The sequence below is a fragment of the Molossus molossus genome, unplaced genomic scaffold (genome assembly GCF_014108415.1).
Source record: "Molossus molossus isolate mMolMol1 unplaced genomic scaffold, mMolMol1.p scaffold_m16_p_1, whole genome shotgun sequence".
NCBI lineage: Eukaryota > Metazoa > Chordata > Mammalia > Chiroptera > Molossidae > Molossus > Molossus molossus.
The window spans coordinates 181246060-181258951 of record NW_023425344.1 but is presented as its reverse complement, the minus strand read 5'-3'; the positions used below and the strand labels follow the sequence as shown (position 1 = coordinate 181258951).

General features: G+C 38.3%; 1 protein-coding gene across 11 annotated transcripts in view; it reads left to right on the top strand.

Moving 5' to 3' along the window:
- The window catches only part of TMEM87A (transmembrane protein 87A), a 47631-nt gene that overhangs the window by 12490 nt on the left and 22249 nt on the right, over positions 1–12892 (top strand). For 8 of the 11 annotated variants that reach the window (XR_004959544.1, XR_004959547.1, XR_004959546.1 and 5 more), the window contains exons 7-10: positions 3198–3315; positions 6918–6979; positions 7748–7931; positions 9089–9188. Coding sequence is in view for 6 of the 11 variants with exons in the window: in XM_036262090.1 (XP_036117983.1) it covers positions 3198–3315; positions 6918–6979; positions 7748–7931; positions 9089–9188 (464 nt within the window). In the remaining 5 variants the exon portion in view is untranslated. Of the gene's footprint in view, positions 1–3197; positions 3316–5652; positions 5925–6901; positions 6980–7747; positions 7932–9088; positions 9189–12892 lie in introns of those variants that run through there. The other 3 variants (XR_004959548.1, XR_004959550.1, XM_036262125.1) reach the window with 3 other exon arrangements.

The following is a 12892-nucleotide window of genomic DNA, read 5'->3' as shown; positions in this document are numbered from 1 at the left end:
TTCATTTTGAAGTGGCTCCAGTTACTTTTTTTTTTTTTTCTTTTCAAAAATATCACTTGTAAATGGAAGAAACTTTTAAGAAAGAACCTAAATTCCATCTAAAATTATCTTGTGATAGAATATAACTGGAAGAGATTTTAGAAAATTGAGATACATAGGTTGAAGACTATAAATAGGCCTTAAAATTTCATAATTCACAATAACTAATTCCTCAAAACTTTGCCAGTTAAAAATATAGAGGAAATAAGATAGTTATGCATGTTGGATCATACTTTTTACAAAACTGATGAAAGCTTTTAATTTTATAACAACTTCATTAAGACATACTATATATATTTCAGAATTTACCCTTTTAAAACATGCAATTCAGTGGTTTTTAGTGTATTTACAAGTTGTGCAACCACCAGTCGTTATCTAATTCCAGAACATCTTCATCACCCCCAAAAGTAATGGCATAGCTGTTAGCAGTCACTCCTCATTCCATCCTTCCCCCAGCCCTAGGCAACCACTATTCTTCTGTCTCTAAAGATTTGCTTGTTTTGTTCATTTCATATAAATGGAATCCTACAATTTGTAGTGTAATGTCTGGCTTCTGTCACAATTTAAACCTGTTAACTTTTACTTCCTTCTCGTGCAGAGCCTGATCAGCCAGAGGTGCGTGATTAGTGTTCTCAGGTCTCTCAGCCATGTGTGCAGTCTCATACATACATGCACAGCCCTGTATGTACTTATCACCTTCTAGATTTCCAGAGATATCTTGGAACTCTTCAAAATCCCTATGGACATCTTATTTCTGATTTTTCTTTTTAAGTTTTTAGTTAGCCTCTTGATGGCCCCACTTAGTAACACTGACTGTGGGGCAGCTGTGATCTTTCACAATTGCTGAGTGTTTTCGAGAGTGCCATTGGTACAGGGTCCTTCCCATTGAATGAGCTCTGAGTGGGGTCATATAAAAGTTAAGCCCTGCCTGGCCATTGTGGCTCACTGGTTGAGCATCGACCCATGCACCAAGAGGTTGCTGGTTCGATTCCCGGTCAGGGCATATGCCCAGGTTGTGGGCCCGATCCCCGTGGGGGGCATGCAGGAGGCAACCAATCAGTGTTCTCTCTCATGCATGTTTCTAGCTCTCTCTCCCTCTCCCTCCCTCGCTCTCTAAAATCAATAAAGAAAAAAAAAAGTTAGGCCCTGGGAATGGAGCTTTTCAGCACCTTCCGGATAGCTCTGGCAGTTGGGCTTTAGGGGACCTCCACACTTGGTTTTTCCAGTGGTTGCCAAACTTCTTTTTTCACAGCTGTTACAGTTGTGAGTTCTTTGGTTTCAAGGAGTTTAGAACAGGGGCATGATATTAGGGTGATCTAAAATACCACAAGCTTGCTTTTCCTATGAGATTCAGCAGGTTTTCTTTTTTTTTTTTTATCCTTACCTGAGGACATTTTTCCTTTTTTTTTTTTTTTTTTTTTGTACAGATAGAGTGGGAGGGAGAGAGGGGGAGAGAGAGAGAGAGAGAGAAAAACACCGATGTGAAAGGGACACATCGAGTGGCTGCCATCCACACGACCAACCAGGGCCGGGGACAAACTGCAACCAAGGTACATGCCCTTAGCGGGAACCGAACCCCGGTCTCTCCGGACCGCAGGCCAACGCTCTAACCGCTTAGCCAAACCGGCCAGGGCAGGTTTTCTTATTTAGATCCCCCTTCAGGCATTTTCCTTGAGGAAACAGTTCTAGAATTGTTGCAAGTCTGAATTATTTGCCAGAGTTCCCAAAACGGATTTTGATAGTTTTTGCCTATATTCTTGTTGCTTTTATGGGTGAGTGTATTTTCAGAGGTCCTTATTTTGCTATTCTGGAATTATGTCTACCCTCCTTGCCCCAATTATAGTTGTACAGAATTTTAACCTAAAAATGAGTTAGGCATAGAAGACTCTGTTACTTTGTTGTTGTTGTTTTTAAAATTTTTCTTTATTGATTTTTAGAGAGAGAGGAAGGGAGAGGGAGAGAGATAGAAAGAGAACATTGACTGGCCGCCTCCTGCATGCTCCCTACTGGGGATCAGGCCCACAACCTGGGCATGTGCCCTGACAAGGAATTGAACTGGTGACCGACCTCTTGGTGCATTGGTCGACGCTCAACCACTGAGCCACACTAACTGGGCTGTTGTTGTTTTTTAAACAGAGAACATCCGTTGTTTTTTTTCTTATTGCTAATATATGTATTTACTATAAAAATTTAGAAAACATACATAAACAAAAAATAACCGTGTGTAATATTACCACACACTGAGATTATAAATATATTTATCTTCTAGTCTTTTTCTTTGTGCATATTTATATTTAATTTATTTAAAAATAGGCCCTGGCTGGTTTGGCTCAGCGTTTAGAGTGTCGGCCTGCGGACCAGAGAGACCCAGGTTTGGTTCCCGCTAAGGGCACGTACGTCAGTTGCAGTTTGTCCCCGCCCCGGTTGGGGTCGCGTGGGTGGCAAACACACAATGTGTCTCTCTCACGTGGATGTTTCTCTCTCTTCCTCCCTCTCTCCCTTCCTCCCTGTCTCCCTCCCTCCCTCTCTCTCTCCCTCTCTATCTGATGATAAGTGAGCCGAAGGGAATACTTTATAATCCTATTTAAAGGATACAAGTTCTACCCTGGATGGTTTGGCTCAGTGGTTAGAGCATTGTCCTGCGGTCCAGAGAGACCCGGGTTCGGTTCCCACTGAGGGCGTGTACCTTTTTTGCAGTTTGTCCCCGGCCCCGGTGGGGGTCATGTGGGTGGTAGCCACTCGATGCATCTGTCTCCCTCCCACTCTATCTGAAGATAAATGCAAAAAAAATGTCCTCGAGTAAGGATAAAAACAACAACAACAACAACAAAAACCCTAGTGTCTTAATATGGCTTAAACAGATACTTAATTTAGTGATTTTAGTTGAGGCTTTCCTTAGAGAAAAATAGATAAGTAGAACGTGACTTTTGTATATAACAAGATAGGAGGTCCTGTAATTTATAGTAATTTATAATCTAACCTATTTTATTGTATGTACAATAGGCCTGTTTGTTTCGTCATGTCTACTGTTTTAATGAATGAACATGAAGGACATAACCATGTTTCTGGGTACATTCTGAAACAAAATTTTCATAGTGTTATTAACTTGTGTTCTTAATCCTTAAGACTTAAAGTTTTAATGTCTTTTTTCTCTCTAGGCAATGCATGATCCATTGAGAACTTGGCAAGATGCACCATACATTTTTATTGTACATATTGGCATTTCATCCTCAAAGGAATTATCAAAAGAAAATTCACTAAATAATCTTTTTACTAGTAAGTACATTTTTTTTTTTTTTTTTTACCATTTGTATTATTATTTAGCTGTGTCCATGCATGGTGGGCTGTGTACTCGCTTTAAGGGAGAGAATAATTAATTAAGAATGTTTGTTCTGAAGTAGAAGACTTTGAGGCAGAGAAATTAACATTTTTCTGTACCCAAGATGTACCACATACGGTCTTAGGCACTTAACATGTGCTTTCTTATTATATATGATAGAAATTAGATTTCATTTTCCTTCATTTGATCCTCTAGCTTTTAAAAATTTTAATTAGTATCATATTTTTGGTATCTGAAATAGACTTATCAATACTTGGTTACCAAGTCAAAACCTGGGAATTTAAAAACTAATTTTAAAATTAATGAACTTGAGATGTTAAAATAAATTTTAACGTCTCAATAGTTTTTCCTCTTTTTTTTTTGGTATGTGCCCCTAGTGGGAACCGAACCCAGGACTCTCTGGTCCACAGGCCAACGCTCCAACCGCTGAATCAAATCAGCCAGGGCTTTTTTTTTAAATTTATTTTTCAATTACAGTTGAGATACAAAACCATAATATTACTATGTTGTACACTGGAAACTAATATAATTTTATATGTCAACTGTCTCCATTTTTCTTGATGTTCTCCTTTCCACTCTTGCTGCCCAGTTCATGGAGTCATCTCTTAACTGGAATTTTGCAAAGCTTACCAACTGGTATTACTTCTTGTAACATTTTTGTTTTGTTTTGTTTCTTCCTTCTCTGTAGTTTTCTTTCCTCCTCTGCTTTCTCAAGGAGAATATCGAATAGAAACAGTTATGGTGGCAGTTCTTATCTTGCAGTATTGACACATTTCATCATTAGGTATCATGTTTACTGTAGATTTAAAAATATATATCCCCTAATATTCAGTTAATTTCCAAATCTCTCCATTTGTCCCTAAATTGTTTATTGTATTTTTAATCTAGAATATCAAAGGTCACAATTGCATTTGATTTTTGAGTCTTTTTTGTCTCCTTTATTTCACCCTTCCTGTGTTTTTTTTAATCCTCAGCCGAGGACATTCTTCCATTTATCCTCAGACAGTGTGGGAGGGAGAGAAAGAGACGTGTACATATATATGTGTGTGTGTGTGTGTGTGTGTGTGTGTGTGTGTGTGTGTGTGTATATAGAGAGAGAGAGAGAGAGAGGGAGAGAGAGGGAGAAACACCACCAATGTGAGAGAAACACATCCACTAGTTGCCTCCCGCACAACCCTCATCAGGACTAGGGACCAAACCGCAACCTAGACATGTGCCCATTACCGGAATCGAATCTGCAACCCTTTGGTTCTCAGGCCAGTGCTCCAACTGCTGAGCCAAGTCGGCCAGGGCTTACTGTAGATTTTTTTTTCCCTCACCTGAGGACATTTTTGCATGTATCTTCAGATAGAGTGGGAGGGAGAGAGGAGGAAGAGAGAGAGAAACATCGATATGAGAGAGACACACCGACTGGTTGCCACCCACACGACCCCACCCAGGGCTGTGGACAAACTGCAACGGAGTTTGTAGTTCCCTTAGTTCCCTTAGAGGGAACCAAGCCCAGGATTCTGGTCCACGGGCTGATGCTCTAACTGCTGAGCCAAATCGGCCAGGGCTTACTGTAGATTTTTAAATATTCTTTATTTCATTAAGGCTATCCCTTTCCATTCCAATTTTATTAACTGTATTTTTCTTTTTTTTAGAATTAAGAATGACTGCTCAGTTTTATCAGATGCATTGACTATATTGATTAAAATGATCATATAGATTTCCTCATTTAATCTGTTCATGTGATGCATCATAATTGGTTTTCTAATGTTAAAACCATTTTTGAATTTCTAGATGCCATTATTTGGTCTACACACACACACAAACACACACACACACATTTGTTTTCTAACTTAGGTTCTTTTTGCTTTCTTTTTTGCTTTATCTGTTATTTGGAGCTAATAAGAAACTTTAAAATACAGACTAAACTATATCATGTGAAAATTTTCTCTCTAAAACAGTTTTATAATTTTTCTTTCCTTTATTAAAACCTTTGAAGTCTCCTTGTTGCCCCCAAAATGTCCACAGTCTGCAGCAAGGCTTATAAAACTTTACAGCTTGTCCCAGTTTACCTTTTGCTGCCTTGTACCAAAAATGCTACGATGTGATATTATGTATAGTCTCAGACTACATGTTCTTTAAATGTATCATGCATTTTTACACCTGTTTTTGGTATCTCTTCTGCCTGGATGGCTTTTTACTTTATCCTGGAAAATACAAATTCATCCTTCTAGGTCTGGCTCAGTTCTCTGTGTTGCTTTTTAACTAACTTCCTTTTCCTCTAGGTGGCAGTCCACTAGAATGGCAAAAAAAACCATCTTATACTCTGACTATCTCCTATTTTCCATAGTGTGTATCATATAGTAAGTGCCCAAGTTCTATTTTAGCATAGAGCAGGGATTAGCCAACTTTTTCTTAAAGGGTCAGATAGTAAATGTTCTCTCTCCTACAACTCCCTAACTCTGCCATTGTGTGAATGCAGCCATAGACAATCTGTGAGTGGATGTGACTGTTCTTTATTCAAACTTTCTTTACAAAAATGGATGGCCATATTTGGTCCATGTGCTGTATTTTGCTGACTTTTGGCATAGTGTAAGCAAAGAATGTGACAAATATTCACTAATTATTTTATTTGCTTTTTTATTAAATTAAGAAGGTATAGATTTAATAATCACTTCTGCTATGAAATTTTTATGATTGCTATTTGGGGTGCTCCTTATGTTCATAAATGTATTAGACCTGATTTATTTTTAATAATGGCATGTTCTTTCTGCTTGATAAAAATTAGTGGGAAATTTTTGTTGAATAGGCATTTATTAGTGTGTCTCTGGAGATAGAAATCACTTCTCATATAAATCAGTTTTTATTTATTAATCAGATACAAAATTTATCCAAATAGTTTTATCCATTAGTTTAAAAACAGTCCTAAATTTGCTTCAGTAAGTCAAATCTGTCTTTCAGATTCTTGTTGCCATCAGTTGTTCTACTTCATTAAACACATTGTTGTTATTAAGCACCTTCTAAAAATGGTATATTAATGTAGCAAAGTCACATACAATTGAAGTAGGTAAAAAAAAGCAATAGGAAAATGTAGGTAAGGAGAGAGCGAAGACAAGGAGTCAGAGTGAAGGGATGAAGTCTTGTACTTTTCAAAGCATATTAGTGATGTGTTGTGATAAAAAATATATATGAAGTGGGTCTGGAATTTAGAGGAGATGGAGAAGTTCCAGTTAGGCAACTCACAGAATGCTTTGTGGAGGAATTACATTCAATCTAGTCTTTAAAGGGTGTGAGTATGGGAGCAAAGGGCTTTTCCAGTTAAGGATACTGACTGGAGCAGCAGTATGGAGACCTCTGCAGGACATAACATGGACCATGAGAACACTCAGTGAATTTCAAAGTGCTCTATATATGTATTTGCCAGAATTAAAATAGTTATAAGTAAAGGACCCACTGGAATTTACATTAATTTTATGAAACAAATATTAGGTAATGTTTTTATTTAATTCCTGCATCCTTTATATTAATTCTGAGGACTGTATTTTGGCAGTGACTGTTGAAGTGAAGGGTCCCTATGAATACCTTACACTTGAAGAATATCCATTGATGATTGTAAGTGAACTTATATTCTTTAACTCAACATTAAATGAATTTAGCTTGAAAGAGTATCCGTGTTTTGTGGCAATAGTCCTTTCTAAAGAATTGTTCCTGAACAGTTCACAAAATACCGCTTGTACTTTTGCACTGTTTACTAGATGTGACCTTGGGAAAGTGTCAGTGAACCCCTTTGTGCCTCATTTTCTCCTCTGTGAAGTGAAGAGGTTGATGACTTGTAGAATTATAGAGTTGAAAAGTACCTCATAGAATGTTTCTCATCTCACATTCTTTCAAGAAGCCAAAGTGGGGCTCTTAGTTTCTGATTCCACTTAAAGTAGTTAAGTGATGAAGCTTTATCCTTTTTAGTGTGTGTATCTATGGGAATATCCTTAATGTATTTTCAGATTTCCTTTGTTCATTTTCTTCTTTTCTGTTTTATAGTTTTCCTACTTTGTCATGTTTCATTGCCTTCAGACATATTCTAATCTTGCCACAACTTTTTTATTCTTCAGTGTTCTCTTCATTTATATAACTTTACATTATGAGCTGAAAAAGTTCTTTTAATACAGATGAGCGGTCACTTGATTATAAGCCCTTAGTCTGCCTCTGCTCAAAAGGAGATAAGTGTTTGTGTGTTAGTGTAGAAATCCAAAGCAATAAAGTAATTATCTTTTAAGTAGAAAGTGTGATTTAAAAATATGTATATATCTTAAGAGTATGTATTGATGCTAAATTAGCTTTTGACCTTAATCCTCCTTTATCTCTTACCCACTTCTATGACAGTTTTTCATGGTGATGTGTATTGTGTATGTCCTGTTTGGTGTTCTGTGGCTGGCATGGTCTGCCTGCTACTGGAGAGATCTCTTGAGAATTCAGTTTTGGATCGGTGCTGTCATCTTCCTGGGAATGCTTGAGAAAGCTGTCTTCTATGCAGAATTTCAGAATATCCGATACAAAGGAGAATCTGGTATGTAACCAATTTGTGAGTGATTGACAGGTGAGGCATGTGACAATTTTCTTAAGATCAGCAGTCATTAAATAGGTTTAACTTTTCAATTACTTAATTATTAGACTAACTGTGACCTAAGATTTTAATCTTATATCTTATGGGTTCAGTGATTTAAGTGTAATTTTACTGAAATATATTCACAAAAGTAGTAGCCATGTTGGGACAGACTATTAACATCATTAAATCTCATTGCTATTGATTTTTAAGGCTCCATTATATACATTTAAGAAAGTAAGTACTGCAAATTTAATTTGAAGATACTATTGATTATAAGACATAATTTGATTTCAAAGATGTTAAAATGGGGCAGGGTGCATCTAAGAATTGGTGAAGTACAGTAATACCATAAAAATAAGAGGGTGCTTGTAGTTTAGTAATGAACAGATAATGCATATAATGATAGAAATTTTTTTGTACTGAATTTTTTTGTTGTTGATGTCTTTTTATTAATTTTTTTAGAGAGAGAGTAAGGGAGAGAGAGAGAAACATCGATGTGAAAGAGAAACATGGATCGGCTGCCTCTTGCATGCCCCCTACTGGGGATCAAGCCCGCAATCCAGGTATAGTATGTGCCCCTGACCAGGAATTGAACTGGGACTTCTCAGTCCATGGGATGACGTTCAATCTACTGAGCCACACCAGCCAGGCTGTACTGAAGTTTTTTATGATAGCTTCAGTTCTCTCTCATGAGATCATTTAATTGTTGATAATTGTTGTTGCAAGTTACACTAATTAAATATTTCCCTGGTCTTTGAAAGGGCTTGAAAAGAGTAAATATGAAAATGAATTGAAAACTCTGTATGTGTGTTGTGCTTTTCTATGTATAATTATATTTCATAATTTTTAAAGATGGGGAGAATATTTTCTAGATGCTGTAAACTGTCCAAGTAGGGTGTGATATTCTGCTGAGGTTTTAGTGAAGTGGTGGGGGAGGGAAGGTAGATTGAACACAGCCAGATTGCTATTCACATGAGGAAGATTACGTAAGAAGTATTTTTTTAGTAGCACTAATAATGGTATTTATTATGCAGAGAGATCTACGTTCTGGTTCTAGAATTGCCCCTTTTCTCAAACCTAGATTTATAGCACCCTTCCCCTTTTCTTCTTTCTCATAGTCCAAGGCGCCTTGATCCTTGCAGAGCTGCTTTCAGCAGTTAAGCGCTCACTGGCTCGAACCTTGGTCATCATAGTCAGTCTGGGATATGGCATAGTCAAGTAAGTATTCACTTCCTATATGGAAGAGCAAATTAAAACACCGATTAAATTGAAACAGTGTTGCAGCTTCCCAGTGGACTACTACACTGGGAAGCTGTAACAGTTAATATAAAAACTAGTTCTGAAATAAGAAAAGGTATCTGAAATTTTATAGATTTGTACAACTTGGAAAAATGTTGGTGTTTCATTTCATAGCTGAGAATTCAAGGAGCATCTATAGGAAAACTGTAATCATAGCAAATGAACATCGAAACACCAAACTTTCAGAGTAAACATTTAGTGACTTTACACTTGCAAAATATTTTGCAAATCAGATTTTTATGGGAAGAACATTCTTACTGTAACAATCTGAAAATAAATTTTTTTATTCAAAAATACATAAAAAAAATTTTTTCTTTATTGATTTTAGAGAGGAAGGGAGAGGAAGAGAGACAGATGGAAACAACAGTGAGAGAGAACATCAATTCGCCGCCTCCTGCATGCCCCCCACTGGGGATTTGGCCCACAACCTGGGCATGTGCCCTGACCGGGAATCAAACTGGTGGCATAGGTCGATGCTCAGTCACTGAGCCACACTGGCCGGGCTCAAAAATATTTTTTATTGAGTGCCTTAGGCATTGTTTTAGGCCCTGAGGATACAGCAGATAAACAAAAGACTTGGAGTTTACATTAGGGGGGAGCATAGATAAAATTAATGAGTAAATATCTAATATGTCAGACATAAGTGCTATGAAGCAGATAAAGCAGGCAGAAGGTATAGAGAGACTGTTAGGCAGGAGATAGACCTTGCAGTTATAAATAGGGTGGTCAAGGAAGGCTTCACTTAATGACGTTTAAGCAAAGATCTCAAGTTGGTGAGGGAATTGTATGTACATCCAGGGGAAGGGATGCAAAAATGTGGTCAGATTCTGTATATTTTTCTGAGCGTAGAGCCACTGAACTGAAGGATCAAATGTATGATGTGAAAGAGAAGAGGAATGAAGGATGATGCCAACTATTTTGGTGTGAGCAAATGGAGGGATGTGATTGACATTTACTGAGTTCATGAAGATCTTAGGTGGCATAAGTTTGGAGGGGGAGCAAGATTAGGAGTTTAGTTAGATATCCAAATGAAGGAAGTAAGGAGGAGATACACCAATGTGGAGAAAAAACCTGGCCCATGTGGAACTTTTCTAGTGTATAATGCACGAATCCATAACCCTGGGATCTTTTTTTTTTTTTTTTTAATCTCACCCGAGGATATTTTTTCATTGATCTTCAGATAGAGTGGAAAGTAGAGAGAGAGAAACATCGATGTGAGAGAGATACATCGATTGGTTGCCTCGATTGGTCACCTCCCACATGACCCTTGACTAGGGCCAGGACCAAACCACAACCGAGGTTTGTTCCCTTGACCAAACCTGAGAATTGAACCTGAGACTCTTTGGTCCTTGGGCCGATGCTCTAACCGCTAAGCCAAATTTATCAGGGCCTGGGATCTTGTTAAAATAAAGATTCTGATTCAGTAGCTTTGTGAATATCAAGAATCTAAGAGTTTTTTCTCCTTTAAGCAGAAGCTGCTCAAAAGATTTTTTTTGTTTGAGTTTGAGCCCTATGATGTACTATTTATCTAATGAGCTTCTATAGGGTATTTGATTATTTTTAGAAATTGCTTAAATTTTTAGATTTTAAAATGATACTATATTATGGGTACATAAAAAAAAAAATTGAAAATGGTGGCGGAGTGAACTAAGCTACACACATCGCGTCTCCCAGAACCAAACTGGAATTACAACTGTAACATAGACAAATCGAAAGAAAAACAACAACAGAAAAGCAACTTGCGAGGACCATATAACCAGGGACACTGACTCGATCCTGGTAGGATGGCGAAGGTGCAAGACGGGCTGAGAGCCCATGGTCAGCAGCTCGGGAGCGACCTTAGCTGGGAGCGGCGCCCTCAGGTTACACTCCCAAGCAGCTCCACAGCGCAGAGCCAGGAAAGAGGCTAAAAAAGCCACAGCCAGTCACCTTGGGCTCTGGCAGAGGGAGGGCAGACTGGACTGGAATTGTGTGGGGACACTTGGGATTTGGAGGGCACTCAGAGCTTTTGCTAAGTTCCTGCCATGCAGGACGGTGGCCATATTGCTCCTTCCCAGGGCTCTGGGGAGAGGCAGTAGCCCCTCCCTCGAAGATCTAACCCCACCCTGTGGGCCATTGAAGTGCTAATTAAGGCTCATTAACCAGTATCTGCCCCACCCTCGGGAAATCCCCTTATGCTGAGCACCTGAGGGAGTTTTTCAATCAACTGACAACCCAAAACTCATCAAGTAACCTCAACTGCTAGCCCTCCAGGCAAAAAGCTAGAGTATAACAGTACCTTTCCTGGGCTAGCAACTTTAACCAGGAAAGTAAGACTTGACAGTGGTGTTTAATGAGGGCCCTCACTCATCTAAACCCAGGAGAGGGAGCCACAAACAACAACACCAGCACCCACAGGGAAAACTTGACAGGCTCCAAAGCCCACAGTGATAGCCAAAATGGTGAAACACAGAAACCAGCCAAATGAAAGAGCCAGAGACCTCCACTGAAGATGAGATCAATGTGGAGCAGTTAGGCATGTTAACAGAGCTAGAATTCAGAGCCATGATCTTGAGGAAGCTCAACAGCATGAGTAAGGACATAGAGACTCTGAAAATAAGCCAATTGGAAATTAAAAACCATCAAGAAGAGATAAAAAGTGATATATCGGAAATGAAAAACACATTGGAAAGTTTAAAAAGCAGAGTACAGGAAGCTGAGGACCGGATCAGTGAATTAGAAGACAGGGTAGAAAAAATCAACCAATCAGAAAACCAAAAGGAAAAAACGATTAAAAAACAGGAAGACAGTTTAAGAGAACTGTGGGACAACGGGAAACGTAATAATATTCGCATCAAAGGAGTCCCCGAAGAAGAAGAAAATGAGCAAGGGATAGAGAATATATTCAAAAAAATGGTGACAGAAAACTTCCCTAATTTGGTGAAGGAAGAAGGCATTCAAGTTCAAGAAGCACAGAGAGTCCCAAGTAAGAAGAACCCAAATAGGCCCACACCAAGACACATAGTAATCAAACTGCCAAAAATTAAAGACAAAGAGAGAATCCTAAAAGCAGCAAGAGATAAGCAACAGGTTACCTACAAAGGAAACCCCATAAGGCTCTCAGCTGACTTCTCAACAGAAACACTAGAGGCCAGAAGGGAATGGCATGAAGTAATCAAGGTCATGAAAAACAAGGATCTGAATCCAAGACTACTCTATCCAGCAAGGCTATCATTCAAAATAGAAGGTCAAATAAAGAGCTTCCCAGACAAAAAAAGGCTAAGGGAATACATTAGCACCAAACCAGCACTGCAAGAAATGTTAAAAGGACTACTGTAATTAGCAGGAGAAATGGGAAGGAAAATAGAACCACACTAAACAAAAATGGCAATAAATTAGTACATATGAATAATCACCTTAAATGTAAATGGATTGAATGCTACCATAAAAAGACACAGAGTAGCTGATTGGATAAGAAAGCATGCCTCATATATATGTTGTTTACAAGAGACCCACCTCAACAAAAGACTCACATAGGTTGAAAGTGAAGGGATGGAAAAAAATTTTCCAAGAAAATGGAAAGCAAAAAAAAGCTGGGGTAGCAATACTCATATCTGATAAAATAGATTTCAAAATGAAGGCCA